Source organism: Mesocricetus auratus, unplaced genomic scaffold (assembly GCF_017639785.1).
Source record: "Mesocricetus auratus isolate SY011 unplaced genomic scaffold, BCM_Maur_2.0 Super-Scaffold_100010, whole genome shotgun sequence".
Taxonomy (NCBI): domain Eukaryota; kingdom Metazoa; phylum Chordata; class Mammalia; order Rodentia; family Cricetidae; genus Mesocricetus; species Mesocricetus auratus.
The window spans coordinates 68573159-68595260 of record NW_024429194.1 but is presented as its reverse complement, the minus strand read 5'-3'; the positions used below and the strand labels follow the sequence as shown (position 1 = coordinate 68595260).

Here is a 22102-nt window from a genome sequence, read left to right as displayed (position 1 = left end):
GGCAATGTCCAAAATGTCTGTCTTCTCTTCCTTCCCACTAGTGTTGATGCTAAACCAACCACTGAACACATGATGAACAGTTGTGGGGTAGCAGAGGGTGTTATAAGGAAATAGGTTCAGCTGAAAACTGTATATGCTATCTCTTTTTCCCCCACACTGACTATGCAAGAGATTAACTGAGTTTAGGTTTAGTCCCCCTTTGTGAACCCTTTCAAGGAGAGGGTGCAGAGCCACAGTCTGAGTTTTTAAAAACTACTGTCATGCCAAGATGAGATGATGCTCTTATTGTTGTTTGTTGATTTTTTATGGTGCTAGAGACGAAACCTCTGTAAGGCTGGGGCTCTACAGAGCCACACCCCGCTCTAATTTTACAGATGTAACAAATGCACTCAGGCAGTCCTCTCATTTGATGCCTTGAATATCCCTGTGGGAGGAGCTTCCTTGGTTCTACTTAAAGGCAAGGCAACTGCAGTTGGGAAAGGAAGAAGCATGTCCTCCTGCCACACTCTACCCGTGGCCCTTCCTGGCACGACACAGTCCCAGCAGAACACAGTCCCAGCACGACTCCATAGCTATTTCCATTGCAGGTGCATCTTGCTATGCCTGTATTGCTTCTTAGAAAACAGTTGCATAGTAACTCTGGGTTGTATTTGGTTCTGCGTACCTGCATGCTCGTGTGTGTGTGTGTGTGTGTGTGTGTGTGTGTGTGTGTGTGTGTGTGTGTGAGATTCATAGGTAATAGATAAAACTGAGAAAATTATTAATAAAGCCCAGTGAATTGGCAGAAAAGCTGAGAAAGACTTTGAAGAGGCATGAACCATGGGGCGGTGGTGGCGCACTCCTTTAATCCCAGCACTCAGGAGGCAGAGGCAGGCTGATCTCTGTCAGTTTGAGCTCAGCCTGGTCTACAGACTGAGTTCCAGGACAGCCTCCAAAGCCACACAGAGAAACCTTGTCTCAACAAACAAACAAAAGGCATGAACCAATGGGTATAGTGGTATTTATTAATCCCAGCATTTGGGAAGCAGAGGCCAGCCTGGTCTACAGAGAGAGTTTTAGGACAACCAGAGCTACACAGAGAAACCTTGTCTTGAAAAACTAACTAACCAATTAACTAACTAACTAATGCATGAGTCATAAAGCTTACTGTGATTATGATCTGCCTGGGCACAGTCTGGAGGCTACACAAGTTCATTGATGCCATTCCCGCCTGTGCTGGTCAGCTCCAGAAGTCACATGCCAGTGTTGATGCTGTGACCAGGGGACCAGTCTCACTTCCAAGAGGCCCGACCAGCAAGCCCAGCTGCCACCATTACACTTTTAAATATACAAATATAACATAAGCCTTCATTGCCAGTACATGCTCAATTCTTCCCATTTCTGGAAAGGACTTCCTAGCTGTCTTTTTTTTTAAGACATTTTTCAAATTCGAGAGTAAAACAAAACATCTGGAGAATAGTTAGGAAGATAGCCCTTAGATATAAAATGAGAAATGAATTTCTCCAGGAGATCCTTTCAAATCGACTTTTAAATAGGAGCTAATCCTGAAAACGCTCTGACAGGGAAGAGGCACAGCAAACAGATCTGGTGGGAAGAGGTCCTGCAGGGTTGCACTCAGACACTAGAGTACAATACACAGTACAGCTAGCACAGAACAGGCACGGTCACATAGTGTCAATACAAGGTACAGCTAGAACACATCAGACTAAGTCACACTGTCAATACACAATACAGCTAGAACACAACACACTAAGTCACACAGTGTCAATACACAGTACAGCTAGAACACAACAGACCAAGTCACACAGTGTCAATACACAATACAGCTAGAACACAATAGACCAAGTCACACAGTGTCAATACACAATACAGCTAGAACACAACAGACCAAGTCACACAGTGTCAATACACAATACAGCTAGAATACAACACACTAAGTCACACAGTGTCAATACACAATACAGCTAGAATACAACACACTAAGTCACACAGTGTCAATACACAGTACAGCCAGAACACATCAGACCCGGTCACACAGTGTCAATACACAGTACAGCCAGAACACATCAGACCCGGTCACACAGTGTCAATACACAATACAGCTAGAACACAACAGACCCGGTCACACAGTGTCAGTACACAGTACAGCCAGAACACATCAGACCCGGTCACACAGTGTCAATACACAATACAGCTAGAACACAACAGACCCGGTCACACAGTGTCAGTACACAGTACAGCCAGAACACATCAGACCCGGTCACACAGTGTCAATACACAGTACAGCCAGAACACATCAGACAAGGTCACACAGTGTCAATACAAGGTATAGCTAGAACACAAGAGACACATAGTATCCCTATACAAGGTACAGCCAGAACACAACAGGCACACCCACAAAGCTTTCAGTATATTTCTAGGAATTACAAAGTAATAATCCTGAGTGCACAAGCAAAAACCACTTCCTAGCTTTGCCCCAGGTTTCTCAAATGAAACACAGGCTCCCCCACACCCCGCTGCTTTCTTCTGTCTCCACAGTCCTCCTACCATCTTTAAGTGGTTTAACAGTCTGTGTTTAATATACTAGCTATGTAGGAGCTGTTACATAATGCTCACAGTTGGAACCTGGGATGACAGAGTAAAATGGGACAAAGGACTATAAAAGCAAGTGTTTCTTCCAGTACAATCTAAACTGAAGTGTGTCCAACACTCTTATTTTACTCAGCAAATTAAAATCTCCACTACACGAGTGGTTTTTAAAACCTAGAATTTGAAAGTAAGCATATTACTTATTTCTGAGGCATTTGCAATGTTCTTATTTTGGCATGAGATGAGATGTAGGCATAAAACAGACTGAGCTTGTACAAATATGTGAGAAATGCCCTCAGCATGTTCAGTATCTGAATGTCAGAGGCAACGTGTATTGAAAACATAAGGAACATGACCTCAAGCAAAGCCTACAGTATGTGAATTAAAAAAAAAAAGCACAACTACAGATGCATTCTAAACCAAACACAAACAAAACCTGATGGGGGAAGTCCTGTACATTTGTTAATAAAGCACTGTTGGCCAATAGGAATCTAGATAGGTGGGACTAGGAGTCCAGGAGGATTCTGGGAAGGAGAAACACAAGAGAGAATCGAAATGTAACACCACGGGGTAGGAAGCCGGGAACTATTCTCCGGTAAGAGAAATACTTAGATTAACAATTATGGGGTAATTACTTAAGTCAGAGCTAGCCAGTAAGAAACAAGCAAGGCCACAGCTTCATAATTAATACAGCGTCTTGTGTGTTATTTGGGGACTACAACGCGGCAGAGCCCAGGCGACTGGTGGGTGATAAACCAAAGCGGCTAGCAAGAAAAGTTTCTCGTAACAAAAACCCACCTGTTAAAAGTGAATGTAAAATCACAAACCAGACATCTTAGGCGTGAGTTCTCATGTAAGAAAGTGTGCCAGTGTCAGTAGCTGAGAAGACGCTGTGAAACTGAACAGCAGCAGCCACATGGACTCTAGGGCTGGCCTTGGGACTGGACCCCCCCTCAGCTCACCCTCCGCCCCCAGCACTTACACCTGTGTGTGTTCCTTCAGAATCAGACTTGGGCCAGCATCCTAAGAGCAATGACGGAGAAGGAAAGAGCACAGAATCGCTGAGTATCACCTTATGTCCCACACAGTTACTTACTCCTTGGAAAAGCAGGTGCTGCTTTGCTAGTCTATACTTTGCACGGAAGCTCAGATGAAGATAAATCTTCCCCAAGCCAAGCAACCACTCTGCAGACGCCAGTGCCCTGTGTTTTACCACATTCGGGAGCCACTGAGATTAGAAAACGCCCCGATTTACCCCTTCCTATCCAACAATCCTAAAACTCCCTGCACCAGACCATCTATAGGAAGACCATTGCCCCTCCTGACTGCCCTTCCCCGAGAGTGGGAAGGAGCTAATGTCCTTATTAGAAATCAGGTGGCTGAGTTGCACTGGTTAGTGCAATTGATGGGTGAACAAAATGACCTGAAACTCCGATGGAAGGGTTAACAGGCTGAGAATATGCCACGTAGTTAATGGGTGGCCCCATGATAGTTCATGAATGATATTACTTGGGATATGCTTTTGGAGATGAAAAACAAACCAAAACTAAGAAAGAATGAAAGCCACCCAAACAACAACAACAAAAAACCTCTGGAGGCATAATATTGAAAGTGTAGTCAAAGGAGAAGAATTGTGGGGGTCCCCCAAAAGAGAAACAGAACAGCAGGCTAATATCAGTGAAATAGGGGTTACATTAGCAGTGGAGACAAGGACATTGCAACTTCAATTTCCCATCAGTCACACAAAGGATCAGAGAGTTGATGTGTTAACACTGTTATCTCACATTGATCCACAATAAATCCAATCACTCCACCAAGACCCTGGTTTTCCAAGCCCGTGGCCCATCTTGTTTTTCCATAGAGACTGACGATTTTTCATCCCGTACCTGCTCATGGCTGCCTTTTCAGAGTTCCCCATCCTCAGGTAGCTGTCTGGAATGCTTTCTCCACTGCTGCTCTCGTCCTCAGGCTCGATGTTGACATTTCTCAGTTCCATGGGGTCCATTTGACCTGTCAGCGCTTTCCTGTCCACACGGGAGCTTCTTCAGAGTAAATAATCCACAGCCCCTTCAGTTTAAGGCTCTTGCCCTTCGCGTTGACGTTCAGAACACGCTGTTCTGAAAACAGAGCACAAAACACACCGGTATAATTTGCTTTGAATTGGATCATGAGTCTGAATCCCCTACTTTGTGGATACCTGCTGTAAAACGAGGAAAGGGATAAGGTTCTTGGAAACCTCATGAAAAATATGCCCTGAAAGTTTCCCTTACCTAATACACAAAAAGAGAAAGAAGAAACAAAGAATGAAAGAAAGGAAGGAGGAAAGGAGGGAAAAGGGAGAGAGGGAGGGAGGGAGAAGAAAAAGCATGGCAGATATTTTGCAACTCACTATAGGAATAAACAAAAAAACAAAATAAAATCTCAAGGTGTGGCAGACAGTCATCGTGAAGATTTAGGTCTTTTAAGCAGATTGCATGCTCTTTTTTTTTTTTTAAACGGAGGGGAGAGGACAAAAGTAAATTATTGACAAAGGAAGATCTGCCAAGTATCTCCACGAGCTGTAACTAGAAAGAACATTGATGACTTAATCTAACTGAGCATGAAGGAGTTCAAGGCACCAAAGTGCTTGATAATATGCAATTCTGGGCAGATCTGAGGTTAGAAAGACACATTCTAGGCATCTGGAATGCAAGCCTAAAACTACTAACAAAATAAACACACTGGTTTACCTTCTAATTCAAATGTGTATCATCAGCCACAGAGAGATTCGGCTCTTAGAATGTACTCTGTCTTTAAGGCACTGATTGTAAGCATAGCTTTGTATGGACTTGGTTCTCCTCAATGAAAAGTGATGAGGGGGACTGGGTGGATTTGCCTTTTCTAAAAATACCATAAATCATCCTATGCTACTGATAGAAATTTTCTGGAAAGCTTACAGCTAGATGCATTCGGTTGTGGTGGAGCCCTTATACTAACAGGAATTACCACTGTACTGGAAGGAAGTAATTCTGAGATGTGAGTTTTATCCGCTCTGAGCACACACTGAACAGAGACATGACCATAGAAATTGCTCCAGAACTCAGAGAACCACAAACCCTGAGAAACATGAAACCTACACATGAAAATACCCCCACCATTCTCAGAAGCATATCTGTGGATATGAGCTTAGGACCCCAAATTATGAAGTTTAAAACACATACAGAAACTCACTAATATGAATGTCAGTAAGGCACAAGAAAGGACAAGATTCCCAAGTCACACAGCAATTATAAAATAGGCTCCATCCACCCCCAGACACGGTTTCTCTGTAGATTTGCAGCCTATCCTGGAACTCTCTTTCTAGACCAGGCTGGCCTCGAACTCACAGAGACCTGCCTGTCTCTGCTTCCCAAGTGCTGGGGGATTAAAGGCATGCACCACCACTGCTCTGTTAAAATAGGCTTTTAAAGTGACATAGTCATAAAAAATCCAAAGGAGAAAATACCATCTAGTTAAGTTTGTTGTAAAACAAGGAAAATTTAGTTTATACAAAAGCAATTCTAAAAACAACAACAACAAAAAATTGCAGCCATTGAAACAGGAAAATGCAGCTAAAGGAAGAGCTAGGAAAGTGGGAGAGAGAGCTGTAGAAATCACTCAAATTATAGCACAAAGAGATAAAGAAACAAAAATGTGAAGGAGAAGCTAAGAGGTTGGCACAGGGTCTACCAGTTGTTCCCATGTGACAGAATCGCAAAAACAGACAGGCAGAATAGAAAGAGAAACTTGACAAAGTACAGGTTTAGAATATGGGAAAAAGCAGGTCCCAGAATTTCAAAGAGGACAGGCATTTCAAATTAGATGGATGAAAGTGAAACCTTTATTAATACAAGGCAGAGTACATGCATAAGATAAAGTCAAGAGGAGACACGCGTGGGGTGCAGAAGGAAGAACTGTGGATGCTTAAAAGACAAAACAAAACACCGAGCACGGCGGTTCCCTTGCCCGTTGCGCCTGCTCAGTCTCGTTTCCAGACAGGAGCTGCTCAGCTCATTCTGCTGTCCGGTCCCCAAGGCTGCCGTTCTGTGATAAGACAGTGGCACACTTTCTTCTATCCACACTCTCCCTTGTGTCAAAGAAATAGGTTTACGGTGTTGAGACTCATTTCGTCCTGATCTACAAAACTATTAAATCCGTTCCAATTGATATCTACAGATTGCTTCCACGCAGGACCAACCGTCTCCATTTACAGCGTTCCCATTGTGTAAACGGCACTCCTGAGAAAACCAAGTGGTGCATTTGACTCCATGACCACAATTCTGAAGGCAAGGTTCCGGCTTCTCCTTCCTCTTTGAACGGCCTCCTCCTCCAAACTTGCCTTTTTGTTTCATCAATCCATGTTGCATTGTGCTGAAATATCGCCTGGAGATGCCTTTCTTACCAAGTGCGCCTTTATCCACAGACAGACTGAGTCGTTTTTCACACTGGAAAATGACTTTGTTTTGCTTTCGCACTTTGTTGTATGAATTCCAGATTCAGACTCTTTTCCCTCTGGGTGTTGAAAACATTTCTCCCTCTACCGCAGCTCTCTACTGATTAGTTTGTTTTTCATTTCTTTGTAGCTAACATTATTTTCTGAGTGACTTAAGCTTTTTCTGCTTACACTGATCTTAAATTTCACCAGTGCCTTAGTTAGCTTCAGTTGTCAACCTGACACACCAGGGAGGGAGCTTGATCTAAGGGACTATCCCCATCAGACTGACTTATGGACAAATCTGAGAGGGATTTTCTTCATTGTTACCTATGGGGGAGGGATGGTGTAACCCCTAGGCAAGTAAGCCTGGGTTGTATTAGTAGGGTAGCTGAGCAAGCCAGTAACCAGGGTTCCTCCATGTTTTCAGCTCCAAGATCCTGTCTTGATTTCCCTCCACGATGGACTTAAATCTTTCATTCCCACAAGTTGCTTTTGTTTCAGTGTTTTATCACAACAACAAAAACCGAAATTAAAACAATCAGGATGAACTCAGATGTGGGTAGTTTTTAAAATCCACCCTTTTCTGTATATAGAGGGCCGGTTCAATCAAAAGACATGTAGTTTTCTTCAGAACAAAAGAACATTTTTGTCTGCCATTGCCTAAAGCTATCTTATGTCTTCTCCTGTGTTTATTCAGAGCCATTGTGGGCCTGTTGGTCTAGATTGCTCAACTTCTCTCTTTACAGGTGGTTCCTTGTTTGTGAAGTTACAGTGTATCTTGTTTTTTTCTGGACTCCTTTGAAACACTAGGAGGCAGTGGTAAGCTCCAGGTGCCAGTCAGCCAGCAATAATGCACAAAGAACAGCCAGTTCTCTAGTTTGCTGCATGGAGAAACTGCTGTGCTTGGACAATGTAGTCTTGAATGTCCCTCCAAAGCCCACCTGCTGAAGGCTTGGTTTTCAGTCTGTAGCACTATTAGGAAGTACGGGAAGCTTCAGGTCTTTGGAAGTTGGCTTTTGAAGGACACCCCCCCCTCCATGTTTCCTTTTGCTTTCCATACACCATGAGATACACAAGTCTCCTCTGCCGTGTGCTACCGCCATGTAAATGACATTCCCACAGGTCCAGAATAAGGAGGGCATGTGAGTGAATTCTGACCCATGAGCCCAAACACATCCTTTCTCCTTTAACCTGATCACCTCAGGTGTTTTGTCACAATAACAGGAAGCTGACTCGTGTGGTAGGTGAGATGTACTAAATACAGCCCATTGTGGCTCCTTTGTCAATCAAGTAGCAACCACGCCTTCCCTTTCTTTATCTTACTGATCCAGACTCAGGTATAGTTTCTCAATGTCATGTCCAAACAATAAACAGATCTTTGGGTACATCTCTTCTTTTCAACCTAGCTAGCAATTCACTCTGTCCCTCAGGCATGTCCATGTCCAGTCTACTTCTTCTCTCTGCTCTGGACTCATCCAGATGCCCCTGCATCCGGCTATGAAGTGGGGGTTTCAGCAACAGACGTATAAAGTGAGGACATGACCTCAGAAGGTATGGTTGAGGGGGAGCTTTTTATTGTAGATATGAGGGACAGTACAGCCAGGGGAGTCTAGAAGAGTCTAGAGCAGGGAGAGAAAGTAGTAGATTAAACACGGCCATGAGGGGAGGGGGTAAGAGAGTGAGAGAAACAGAAGAAGACTAAGAAAGAGGCAAGAGGCAGGAGGGCAAGAGGACACATGGCCAAAATGGCAGAGTTAAGTAGGAGAATCGGAAGAAAAGGAAGTGTAGGATAGGGGGCAGGGTGGGAAGACCCAGGATGGCAGCACGGACTCTGTAACAGGTGTTTGTGATGCTGAGGGAACCTGGTAGCGGGGCGTGCACCTTCATATGCTAATAGGCACCACAGCTAGCCATGTGTCCCTAGTTTTTTGTTTTTGTTTTGGACCTGACAAGACATGCTTTTAATTTCCACTGATAATTTTTTTCTCCTCTTCCTCATTTTTTTCAGGTCTTCTTCTTTTTGTTATTTTATGTATGGGCACATTGTTTCCAAATTCTAAAGGTGTTGACTTGGCATCTTCAGAGCTTGATAGGATAGTGGATATTCAGGGTCTCAGGCACTGTGGGCTTGGCTCAGTGCCACCTGCTCCTTTCCTGGTCTCTCTGCATAGTGGCTCCTCTGCAGCATGTTTGTGTGTGGGAAGGACACCCTGCAGGGCCCGATCCTATGCACAGCTGCCACTGGGGCTTCATTCCTACTCGGTACACTTCTTTCTCTGTTGCTAAGGCCCAAGGACTCATCCCAAAGTCCTGTGGAGGTCTTCCTTATGGACGAGATTACAAAATCAACCTTAAAAAAATGGCAGGCCACCATTTCCCTAAGCCGATTTACTTTCCAACTGTATTCTAGATACTTATACACACAGATATGTGCAGCTCTCACCTCTCATCAAACAAGCCTCTTTTGGCAACATATGAATGCTATTACAGAGGATTCACAACTGGTCAAAATGTACAGTAAGTGACCATGGGATACACAGTTCAAATTGGTACATCGACAACGCAAACCCCCTAGACGTTGAGGTTCACGGATATCACTGAAGAAGGGGTGGAAAGTCTGTAAGAACTGGAGAACCAGAACTCCTGTATCTTCTAGACACACCAGGGCAAGTGCACCCATGAAATCTCAACAGTAGGGTTGCCTAAACAAGACCTACATAATGTCTACATCAGCTAACTTTTTTATTTTGTTTTTCGAGACAGGGTTTGTCTATATTGTTTTGGAGGTTTGTCCTGGAACTCTCTCTGAAGACCAGGCTGGCCTCGAACTCACAGAGATTTGCCTGCCTCTGCCTCCCGAGTGCTGGAATTATAGGTGTGTGCCACTAATGCCCAACTGCATCAGCTAACTTATCAACTTAGGGGAAATGTCATAACACCTACCCATAAATGAAGAGCTACAGGCTGTCAATGGCTGCTGAGGGAGGGAGAATCGGTCTTCTCCAGGGATGAAGCTCCACTAGCTTATCCAATCCCAAGTGGTCAGCCCTAAACCTGTGTTCATGCAAGCAATACTAAGTGGGCTCAGTAGGTTTTCTTTTTAAATAAATGTCTGTATTTATAAGTACCAGTTATAACCATAGAAGACAAACAAGGTCATGAACTGGAGAGAGAGTAGGACACAGGAGAAGCTAGAGCAGGGAGGTGATATAAATATAATACTCATATATGAAATTCTCCGAAAAAGGTAAATTTAAAAAATGGCAGCCCAAACAGACTATAATGCCCTAAAGCAAGGTTCCTTGGTGAACACTGTTCCTGGTCACCTATGACCTATGCTCCTCTTTGAAGATGTTGACATGACTTGGTGTTGCAACAAGAGCACCCTCTAGAAAAGAAAAAAAAAACACTTACCCTGAGGCTTATCCCCTTTCTCAGGTTTCCCAATTCTACCTGCTTTCTGGTTTCTTTGAATTCTTCAAAGTTGCCATGAGTTGATGCTATCACTGGCTACCACCTGTCGTATTTTCCATGGGTTTGCCTTTTACAATGCTTTTTGTTGTTGTTGTTTGTTTTTGTTTTTCAAAAGTCTCACTGCTCGATTCTCTAGCCCTTACCCCTTCTGCTTTTAAGACTTTTCGTTGTGAAATTAATGGAGCTAAGGAATAGCCAAAAATCCCGTAAGAGGCTATCCTTCAAACAGAGTGTCCATAAATATGTTTCTGGGGAATATGAATCAACAGACCCAGTAAAGAAGACATTCTGCCAGGGAGGCCTGTGAGCTTGAACCAATGCCCTAGGAATGTGAACAGAACAAAAAGGTGGGGGGGGGGGGCAGACTCCCTTTCCCTCCTTAGCCTGGAACACCCATCCCCTTTCCAGTTCACAGGCCCTAGCATCCAGGGACTTATGCAAATAGCTGCCCGGTTCTCAGGCCCACAGCCCCAGAATCAATTATATAACTAGACTTCCTAGTTCTTCATCTACAGATGACAGATTGTGGGACCTCTACATCCTCATTATCACATGGGCCAATTCCCATAGTATACTGTGACCACATCTGTCAACTATCTAGGTACCTACTGCTCACCTCCCGTTTGTCCTTTCCTTCACATTTAATATACACACACAAGATTTTCAAGCTACGTCTTTGCCCAGGCTTTGCCTCCAGGTTGTGCTTCCATGTGACCAGAGGCCTAAGTAACACCTGCATATCTCAACATTTAAAGTCCACATGTCTAAAATCATCTTCCTCTCTCACCGTAAGCTACTCTAAGAAGGTTGCCACATGGTGCGGCTGCAAACATTTGTCCTGACAGAAAAGAACAGTGCCAGCAAACACCCGAGCTAGGCAAGCTCCTTCCTGTGGGTCTAAATTCTGTTCCCTGACTCAGCCCATGGCAGGCAACTCTATTCACTGCGTGCTCACTGGATGAGGCTGGCCTTCAACTTTGACACTTCCAGTCCCTGTCTTTACCCCCCACTCAGGTCCACCCATAACCAAGATCTATCAGTTCTTTTTTTCAGTATAGAACACATCGACCTCCATGGTTGCTCCAGATCACTAACCTGACGTGATGTCCCCATAGCTTTCTGGGCTTCATACTCTTTAACACCAAAATTCAATCACAGTTGACATTCATGAGTCACCGGGCATCTTGCGTTTTCCATCGCCACCTCAGAACCTCTTCATGTGTTGTTTCCTCTGATGGAACTCTCTTCCCTGTACTCCTACGGAGGCATCTCCAGAGCAACTTAAAAGGCCACAAGTCTGGCCAGGCATTGGTGGTGCACGCCTTTGACCCCAGCACTAGGGAGGCAGGGGCAGGCGGATCTCTGTGAGTTTGAGACCAGCCTGGTTTACTGAGCAAGTTTCAGGACAGGTTCCAAAACAATACAGAGAAACCCTGTCTCTAAAAACAACAGCAGCAAAAAAAAAAAAAAAAAAAAAAAAAAAAAGGCCACAAGTCTAGAAAGCCCCTTCATAACACACATCTGAATCAAACCTCCCATGTTCTCGAAGCATGCTCTCTTCCCCTGCAGGGCTCATCAGATCCTGCGCATACATTTGCACTCGTGTGACTAACTAGGGAGGAAGCTTCCCAGGAATGGAGTGGGGGTCGGGTTTGCACACTACAAACTCCTAGCTTCCAGCATGGTGCCGCTGTGATTATAGACTGGGAACACCAAAGCAACTTGACATTGTAGCCATTACAGACTTGGATACATACACTTGCTAGTTTTAGGAGGGTGTGTGGTTAATATTTCAAAATTAAGCAGCAAGTTTTTCTGATCACCAAGAGAAAGAACGGTTTTGTTGCCCCTAAAATGCTCTGAGCGCCTCTAAAAGTCAGAGTTTGGATGGAATTCTGTCCTTTCCATTCTAGCTCAGTCTCTCCATGACATAAAGAAGTCTTACAGAAACAGGCTAGATCATCCAGGGCAGAGCTCAGCAGCCTGGGTACCAATCCTCTATCCGTGGAGATGCAAAGTCAAAACTTAGAGTGGTACTGGGGCACTGTCACACCAGCAGACTTTCTCTCAGTTTAGCACATTTCTTAGCAGGTGTCTCAAGCCGCAAATTCCTCACATCCAACCTGGTCATCAACCGCGCTAGGGATTTCCCCTTTGGAATTGCTGATAGGAAGCTCATGGTGGAAGGGATCTCAAAACGAGAAGGTTCTCCAATGTTATAGCTCACCACCAAGCCAAGCCATCAAAAAATGGCAAACAAAACTGGCCTGAGTCAGAAGCTAGAGTGACGACCTTCTGTGCGGACTGCAAACATTTGTCCTACCTGATAAGGGACACTGGAAGGGGAGCTAGTGACGTCAGGGCAGGCTTTCCATGGCTGCCATTGGTTGACGAGTCTACTCCAAAAGCCTGGCACAGGCAGCAGACGGCCAATGTGGCAGTGACCCCTGGGTTGAGCAAGTGAGTGGCAGCTGCCCATGCAACTCGAAACCCGGTTATCTTCTATCTGAGGAACTGATTTAAAGTCACACCTAAAGTGTGCCTCAGATAAATGAACGGAGTGTTTGCATGGAAATCAAGCTAACATTACCTTCATGTTGAAGTGCCTCAATTTCCCCAGTGAGTCCTACTCACACTTTGATAACAAGACAAACTGGTTATCTAACTCACTGTTTCTCACAGAAATTGCCTTCCATGGAAACATTTTGAGGGGCTAGGGAGATGACCCAGTTTATAAAGTGCTTGCTGTACAAGCCTAAAGACCTGAGTTTGATCCCCAAATAAAAAAGCCAGACATGGCGGTAGGCTGTCTGCAATCCAGCACCAAGGAGGCAGAGACAGAGGGCTCTTGGGACTTCCTGGTTAGGCAGTCCAGCTGAATCCATGAGCTGTGGGGGCAGTGAGTAGTGTTATCTAAATAATGCAGTGGACTGCCCTGGATGAAATGACAGACTATGGACACCCCCATGGAGGGCCTCACCCTCCCTGGGGAAATGAGGAGATAGCGGAGGGGTTGATGGGAGGGCACGGGAGGAGGGGACGGAAAAGGAAAGGGACCTGGATTGACATGTGAAGCAACCTTGTTTCTAATTTAAATTTATATTTAAATATATATACATAAAATGCGGTGGAGGGTGGATGAAGAAGACATCTAGTGTTGACCTGTGGCCCCCACATGTGTCTGCGACACACATGTGCATACTCACTTGCACAAAACCTCAGTCTCAGAAAAGAACCCTCCACATTTACTTCAGTATTTTAGTATTCCTTCTCCGTCCCATACTGAGGCACAGTTTAGAAATAACACCTAGGGAGAACTAGAACATTTCCGATAAACAGCCCCTAGACTGAGACTTTGTCCTCCACAAAGATTACATGCTGAACCAGGTGAGGGAGGGGCCTGTGACCACAAACCCAACAGAAGGACTGCTCTGAATGTGAGGCCAGCTTAGGCTAGAGTGCATCCTAGGCCAGTGTGGGCTGCTGTGTGAAGTCCTGCCTCAAAACAAAAGTACGACATGCTTAAGACCATTCACAAAATTGGAACATGCTTTCTTCCTTGCAGATTTTTCTTCAGGTGAAGATGCAGTCATCTTAAGCAGAAACCCACATCTACACCTCATTCCTTATTTTCCCATACAATAGCCATCTTATGGAACAAACAGGAGCACATAGCACATATGATCTTGCCAAAGAAACTCTTAGTGCTGTATAATTATATTAGTGATGCCATCACTATGAATACAGTACATTCGACTATGAATACAGTACATTCCCAAATGTCTACATTCCAGAACAGATTCGAGGCTACCTCTGGAAATGCCATTTTCTTTTTTATTTTTCTCCCCCAAATAAATGATTTTTCACTTCCATTAAAACAATGTATACATTAAAAATAACAATCCCAATAATGTTTGTCACATATTGTAAAACAGAGTTAAAGAAACCCTTCAAGTTTGATCATCATAATCCTAGATGCTGACACTGTACTTTTTAGGAGCCTCAGCACTATGAAGAGAATTCTAGAAATAACTAAAGTATAAATCTAGACTGGAGGCTCTTGGGCTATAAAAGAATTGTAATCTTTTTAGAAAAACTCAGCTAACTTTGTTAAACTTGTCAAGAAGTTTCATTGTAAACCACTGTTCACGAATATGAAATATTTTGAGTTTGGAATGTTTCCACTGGGTTATAAAATGCTCTTGGTTTTGCTTTAGTCTGTTTAATGGAAATCATTGCTAGTTCCTCTATCAGATGCTTGATACACAGACGTGAAAAGCCCCTGCCCCCTTGGCAGTTTTGAGAAGAACCATTTCTACACCACTGATTCTAGTCCTTCAAAGCCTAAAGCCCTATTTATATTTATTCAATCCCACAGGTTCTCCTTGTGTCTTTGCTCTTTTTAAAAATAATGTTCTTTGGAAAATGGTCAAGTTAAAAAGATATGGAAGACAAAAGTCTTCTTTATCAGACAGGGCAAACATCCATTCCCACTTTCACTCATGGGGCATTCTTTTTTATTGATTAAATTTCTGTGGATTTTGTTGAATGGTGCCACCTGAAGACAGGTCATCTACAACTATGTATCTCTTCATAACTTTTATTACAATCAGTGACTTGCCGGAAGCGGAAGTCGTGAAACTGCTGCTACCGGCTGGTTTCGCAGTGTTTCGTTTTCCTATTAACCACCGTCCAATTTTCTGATCAGACCTAAAACCATTTGCAAAGGAAAAATGCAATTGGGATCTGGATAAATAATTTCAATGTCTGGTGATATATTCAGCTGACCTTTTAAAAGTTATCCATGTAGTCTTGCCAAACATTTTAATTTGTCACGAATAAGCAATCAATACAATATAAAGAAGAAAGCAAACACTATTGTCATCTGTAAACATTTATGTAAAACCAACTGTACCTTAATTATTTATCCAGTCCTGTGCAGTCTTTCATGAATTGTTTGGGATGGCAGACCCCTGCCACAGAGGTGACGTATCTGAACGTTTGGAAAGCAAGACGATGATTTAAAGGCCGGTGGGAGTGAACGACACAAGCCAATCAACACCAACACCTTGCCCCAACACCTCCCTCAGTCCAGCTTGCGTCAGCTTAAAAGAGAGACGCTAACTTGGTTTGCTGTCATACACTTGGCTTACACATTGCTCACACCAATTTCTATTTGCTTTTACAATTGTGGCTTTTGTACAATGAAGCAAGCTCTAATTGGAAGTTTTACTTTCGTGTCACACTGCATCCAAAGTTCTATTGTGTAGTCGGTGGACAGATCGAGAGGCCTTAATTTTTCAAGTTTTATGAACTGACAATGGAAAGGAAAACGTAACCGACATTAAACTGTCACACCGTAGAATGTCATCGAATGTACAGATGATACTGGTTACACAGGAGCGCTATTTTCCTTTGCATTGTTGACCTGTTCAGAAGAAAATCGACAGACTGACAGAACGTCCTCCAGCATCGTTACTGAAGGAGCCAAGAGCTGGAGACTGTAGCCCACTGTCAACCATCGCTGCCTCCCCGGAGGCAGAGCGCTAGGCAAGCAAGCTGGAGGATGTTTTCAAAGAATTTCTAAATGTGCATATTTTCTCCTTAAAAGAAACAACCTACTAAGCGCTCCACACACCAGAGAGGAGTTCAAATATGTTGGCAAGTAATGTATCTTCAATTAAAGTTTGTCAGCTAGACATTCTGAAAGGGAGATGAGAAAGACATGGAAACCAACCCAGATTCGGGCTCCTTGCCTGTTAAATTTTTATGGCTTAAATAAACCTCATAACCAATCAGAAACAATGATCTGTCCTGACAGTCTGTCAACTCCTATTCCTATAAAAAAGCAAACATTGTCCTCCTGCTAGGAAATTCCCAAGTTGGTGCAACACAAAGAACATTAGAGGCACACAAGCCCACCCGCTTCTCTCTTCCTCTTTCGCCTGCCCAATTGGTTTATTAACTCTAAGATGATGACTTTATTCTTACCTGGAATGTCCTTCACCTCTAGTTCTTTGCTTTTGTTTTTGTTCTCTGACAAAACCCCCCAGGATGAGAGCTATTGTACTCCAGGGGGAAAAGAATACTACTCATGAATTTCAGGGAAATCTGAAAAAAAAATCCTTTTCAAATGACTGTTTCTACTGTTTAATTGTAATCTTTCCAATTTAGGATTTCCTCCTGTTAGCAAAGTTATCGAATGAAAATGAGAAAATTTGAGCAAAGATTTGCAGTAATTGTTAGAAAATTAAATGTTCTAGCAAAATTCTATTTCCTAGTGGGCCAATTGAGCCAGTATAGATGTTTTCCTGAGAGAAGAACTTTACTGTATAGTGTTCTCGTAATAAATAGGAAGTTGATAAACACATATATACTTCAAACATTTCACTTTCCTTCGCATTTTATATTTCAGCTTCCTCATAATTCTTATTTTCAAGTGTAATGAGGAATTATAGCAATTAGTATTTTATGTTCATTGCCTTTTTTATTCCAACCTACTCTATGTAGCACAATTCTAATCACAAAATTCCTACCACTGACTTAAAATCAAACCTACACACATGGAAACTAGCTCTAATGGCCAAGGTCCTGGTTTGTGGTTAGACCATTTGTTTTTTCATAGACCATTTTCACATATTCAAATGTGACCAAATTATAAAGAAACTGTATGGTCTGGTCTTGACAAAAGGAAGAAAAGCTTCTCTTCTGTAAGAAAACCAGACTTATATGTGATAGCTAACACCCTGTCTTTTTATTTTATTTTACATTATTGGTTTTTGGAGACAGGGTTTCTCTGTATTGCTTTGGAGCCTGTCCTGGAACTTGCTCTGTAGATGAGGCTGGTCTCGAACTCACAGAGATCCACTTGCCTCTGCCTCCCGAGTGCTGGGATCAAAGGTGTGCACCACCAATGCCCAGCTACATTTCTTACAGTCTTGTCATAGTGTAATTTCACATACATCTGGTGGTAGATTTGTGCTGTCTTGACTTTTAAAACATAGTAAATACAATATGTCCAGTCAGGTTCTAATATAGTTGAAGTATCATTGTAGAAAGTAAAGGATCACAGACTTGGTCTCTTAAAGGTAAAAAATGAGGTTAGGCATGATGGCACACACCTTTAATCCCAGTATCTGAAAGGCAGAGGCAGGCAGATCTCTGAGTTCAAGGACAGCCTGGTCTACATAGTAAGTTCCAGGATATAGGACAGCCAGGGCTGCATAGAGAGACCTTTTCTTAAAGATTAAAAGTAAAAAAGGAAGAATGATGTAGGTTATAATAAGGGTGGCTAATGGAGCACATCTGGATAATGAGATGACAGTTTAACTGATCTCCTTTAAAAGAACTCAGAAGTAAATGATTTCACTAATGGGGGCAGTTGCTTTGGTCTACGTAGGCACAGGGTTGGGGCTGAAGACACATGTTCCCATGAAGACATCCTTGCCTTCCCAGGGTTTTGTCACCATTAATATCAGATTAACTGCAGTGTCCTCTGGGACTTGTCAAATGAAGAGTTGCTAGGGACTGAGGTCATCCTGGAAGTTCTCTGGGATCTTTGGGGCCTCTGGCTATGGGGAAAGGCCATCTGAGATTCCAATAGGCAGAGAGAAGGCAGAAGGCATCCTGAGTGAAGAGGACCATGTTCTGCTGGCGTGAGAACCCTTCTGCCCATAGTGGAGCCTTCTGACCGGGCAGGAGAACAGAATGAAGTAATCCATATGGGAGGACACTGAGTCTGGGACCTCAGATGCTTATGATGAGGGCCTTGCAATCATCCCAAGAAGAACACAACGAAGCTGAAAGGGGAGTAAGCAAAGAGGTGATGGGTGGAGCTGGAGGAGGGAGCAAGGATGACTGACATGATGGCTTGGGATTTATGTGATTTCCCTGTCAAGAATGATGGCAGAAGGAGGACAAACAGAATTCAAATTGAAATCAGTAGGAATCCGACTTTATTTTTTTCTTAAAACTTGTGTAGCCGGGCAGTGGTGGCATACCCCTTAATCCCAGCACTGGGGAGGCAGAGGCAGGCTGATCTCTGTGAGTTCAAGGCCAGCCTGGTCTACAGTGAGTTCCAGGACAGCCAGAACTGTTTCACGGAGAAACCCTGTTTCAAAAAATAACAACAAAACAAACAAAAATGAAACTTTTGTATCACTTTTCTAGCTCACAATATAGGCTATGGATTTTGTGTGACTTCATTAGGAGAAACCAGAAACTTGAGATCAAATCTTTTCCTCACATAGTGACGAAGGGCTTCCATTCGCATTTGGCTGTTACCCTCAAACAGAGAAGATACTAGGATGTGCATTCCAAGAGGATGTCACTAACTGTAAGCACCAAACTATTGAGTCAAAAGAGACTTAGAACTCATCAGTGTTTTGAATCGGAACTTGTCTCACCCATATTTAAAACACCTAACGTACCCTGTTTGAAATTTCAGCTTCAACAGTATCCTCAAAGGGACTTCAGAAAATCAATCAACAATGACAAACAAAAAGCCCAGAGGAACCTGAGCTGGATTACCTCGCCATTTTGTAACAACACAGAAAGTAATCCCTGTTCTTGTCTTGACTGTATCTGAATTTCTAATTTTAGTCATGGATCAAAATAATACCTGGAAATGGATTCTGGTTACAGCCTAATTCAAGGAAGACACATAAGCCTAATGGTGACTTAGAAGCCAAGTAGTTTACCTTTTAATAATTTTGCAACATTCGAGTACTTTTTTTTACTTGCAAGTACACACTTGTTTTCCTTGCTCCCATTTTAACTTCTCTTCATGTTATCTGACCTTTTTTTTCTTTCAACATTTCTATGCTATATATGATGTATTTACTTATTTGTTTATTTATAGAGACAGAGTCTAGGCATGTTGTCTAAGGTAACCTTGAACTTGGGACCCTCCTGGCCCTACTTCTTAAGTGCTGGCATTATGGGTCTCTGCTAGCATACCTGACTTATGTAACTTCTCGGTACCATACTGTATATTCATGATACACAAATCTCCAGGGAGAGTCACTGTCATTACTAGCCCTTGGGGTCATAAACTCAAAATCTAATGAAGTAGATGCCAAGCTTGCTGGTATGTTTTCACAGTGTTTGCATTAGTCCAAGTGTTCTCCTACTGGTGCAGGTAAGTAACTCTCCAATGGACCAGTGTACCAAGCCTGGCCCCAGACGTGGAAGCTCACAACACACGTTCCTTGTAACCTAGGATCTGCCCTGTGCCTTCTGGTTTTCAGACTCAGCGAACTGAAGAGAATATTCATCTTTTTTGATGCCACAAATTTGGCATTCCTAAGTCATCATTTTATTACTTTGTAAAATACTAGCTGTTACAAAAAGAGAAAAAAAATCCACAAAGAAATACTACAAAAATTTTCCTGCAAAATTCAAATCGCAGAGCCCTATGTTTTCCATGTCATCCAAAGAGTGAGCCAAGTGCTTACACGTGTGCCCCTCATTCTTCTCCCCGCTTGTCGGCCCTGAAAGCACATATGTGCCATGCAGATATCTTCCCATGGTTCTGTAGCCTTTGCCTCAACTTACATAATAAAAAGATAAGTGACAGAAGACAACACTGAATATTACCTTAAAGAGCCACATGCATCAAATAACTGTAAACAGAAAAGGTTTGGCTTTCTATCTGCCTAACTTTTCATTTTTTTTTTCATGTTTTCATTCATTTTTCACTTTTTTTTTTTTTTTTTTTTTTTTTTTTTGCTTTTTGAGGCAAGCAAGGTCTCTTGTATCCTAGGCTAGGCTTCAATTTGCTGTATAGCTGAGGATGACCTAGAACCTCTAACCCTTCTGCATCTACTTTCTGAATGCTGGCATTCCAAGAGCGCCCCCAACATACTCAATTTTTTCTGCACTGGGGGGGTGGAACTCAGGGTTCGTGCATGGTGTGGAAACACTCTTCCAACTCTATTCCCCACCCTCCAACCCCCTGTTCTGTAGAACATGTCAAGCCTCCAATGGAATGTTGGCCTCCTAGGATTCTTTTTAAAGCAGGAAATACATTTAATCTAACAAAATCTGAAACAGGATTTCTAAACTGTAGTACACTGCAGATGTTTCTATTTTAAGCTTTAGAATTTCAGTACATTTTTTTTTTCACTGTAACCACCCGTATGTTTTATAACTTTGTTAAAGTTCTTCCACTGGTTTTTCCAGATTCCTGATGTATCTGCCCAGTACAAGACTGCAAAGAACTTGGGGCCCTTCCATAATTCTTTTTTTTTTTAATGTCTTAGCATGCAAATGTTGTAAATTACTGCCTGGATAGATTCATTTGATAAAGTTTCCAAAAGTTCAAATTTATGAGCTTCCCAATACGAGACCCCAAAGGGATTCTCAGCCTAGGTCCCAGGATGGGAGAGGGTTGATTTTCCATTCTAAATGCTCCAAAAGGACTGCTCCAACAAGATGAGACTTCTGTGAAAACTGTGAACTTGATGGCATTCTCCTCTCTTCAACCCGGCCTACGCCACCTCTATAGTTATACAATGGGCCATTTTGGAAATGTTTGAGTAATCAACAGCTACATTGCAAAATTAGCAAACAGGCTTGGTAAAGGTTGACAAATTTATTGACTTTGCCACCGACCTAAGTAGAAAATTGTATTTAGCTGACAGAACTACTCATTTGAAGGCAGGATATGACCTTGATATTTTCTGCTTTCCCCTTTGAAACAGATCTTTCTTGTCCATCCGTTTCTTGACCTCACATTGAAATGACCCAGGAAAAGTATCAAAAATTCATTCTAGCCTTCTACTCAAACACATATGGTGGATAAAAGCAACAAGGTCTTTGAGAGTTTAGAACATCTATGGAAATTCTAAATATTAATTTTTTTTTTAGTTTTTTGAGACAGGGTTTTTCTCTGTAGTCCTGAATGTCCTGGGACTCACTCTGTAAACCAGGCTGGCCTCAAACTCACGGAGATCTGCCTGCCTCTGCCTCCCAAGTGCTGGGATTAAAGATGTGCACTGACACCCAGCTAAATCATACTTCTTAAAAACTTGCTTAAATGGTGATTCTCAGCTTTTAAAATTCCTACTAGAGGGCTGTGGGGGTTCTCGGTGGGCAGAGTACATGCCACACAAGTGTGAGGACCTCACTTCACATCTCAGGAAGATGGGCCCACCCTGTGTTCCTGCAATTCTAGTCTGCCTCTGACACGACGGGATGTGGAGGAAGGAGCCAGAGGTCACAGAAAACATGGCCTGGCAAAGGCAGCAACGAAGACACGGTCTCAAGCGGGGTGGAAGGAGAGAACTGACACCCAAGGGTGTCCTCTGACTGCTACCTCCATGCACTAGAGCATATGAACGAGCGTGCCTGTGCGCACGCGCACGCACACACACACACTTCACATACATACATTATATACACAAAAATGCCTACTAGATAAAACAACATGGCTAAAATATGCATAATTATAAAATATCTCCTAATCAACTAATCTCCCTGTCCATTTCTGTTTTTCATACTGATAGAGTTGAGTCGAGTTGGTTGTCTTCCTAATTAATGGTAACTAGTGCTTAAGAAAGAATTCATTCCTTCAGGGTTGCAGGA

General features: G+C 42.9%; 1 protein-coding gene across 4 annotated transcripts in view; it reads right to left on the bottom strand.

Moving 5' to 3' along the window:
• The window catches only part of Slc38a4 (solute carrier family 38 member 4), an 86178-nt gene that overhangs the window by 21495 nt on the left and 42581 nt on the right, over positions 1-22102 (bottom strand). For all 4 annotated transcript variants that reach the window (XM_040753902.1, XM_021225493.2, XM_040753903.1 and 1 more), the window contains exon 2: positions 4476-4706. In XM_040753902.1, the coding sequence (XP_040609836.1) occupies positions 4476-4594 (119 nt within the window). In that variant the 5' untranslated portion in view covers positions 4595-4706. The remainder of the gene's footprint in view (positions 1-4475; positions 4707-22102) is intronic.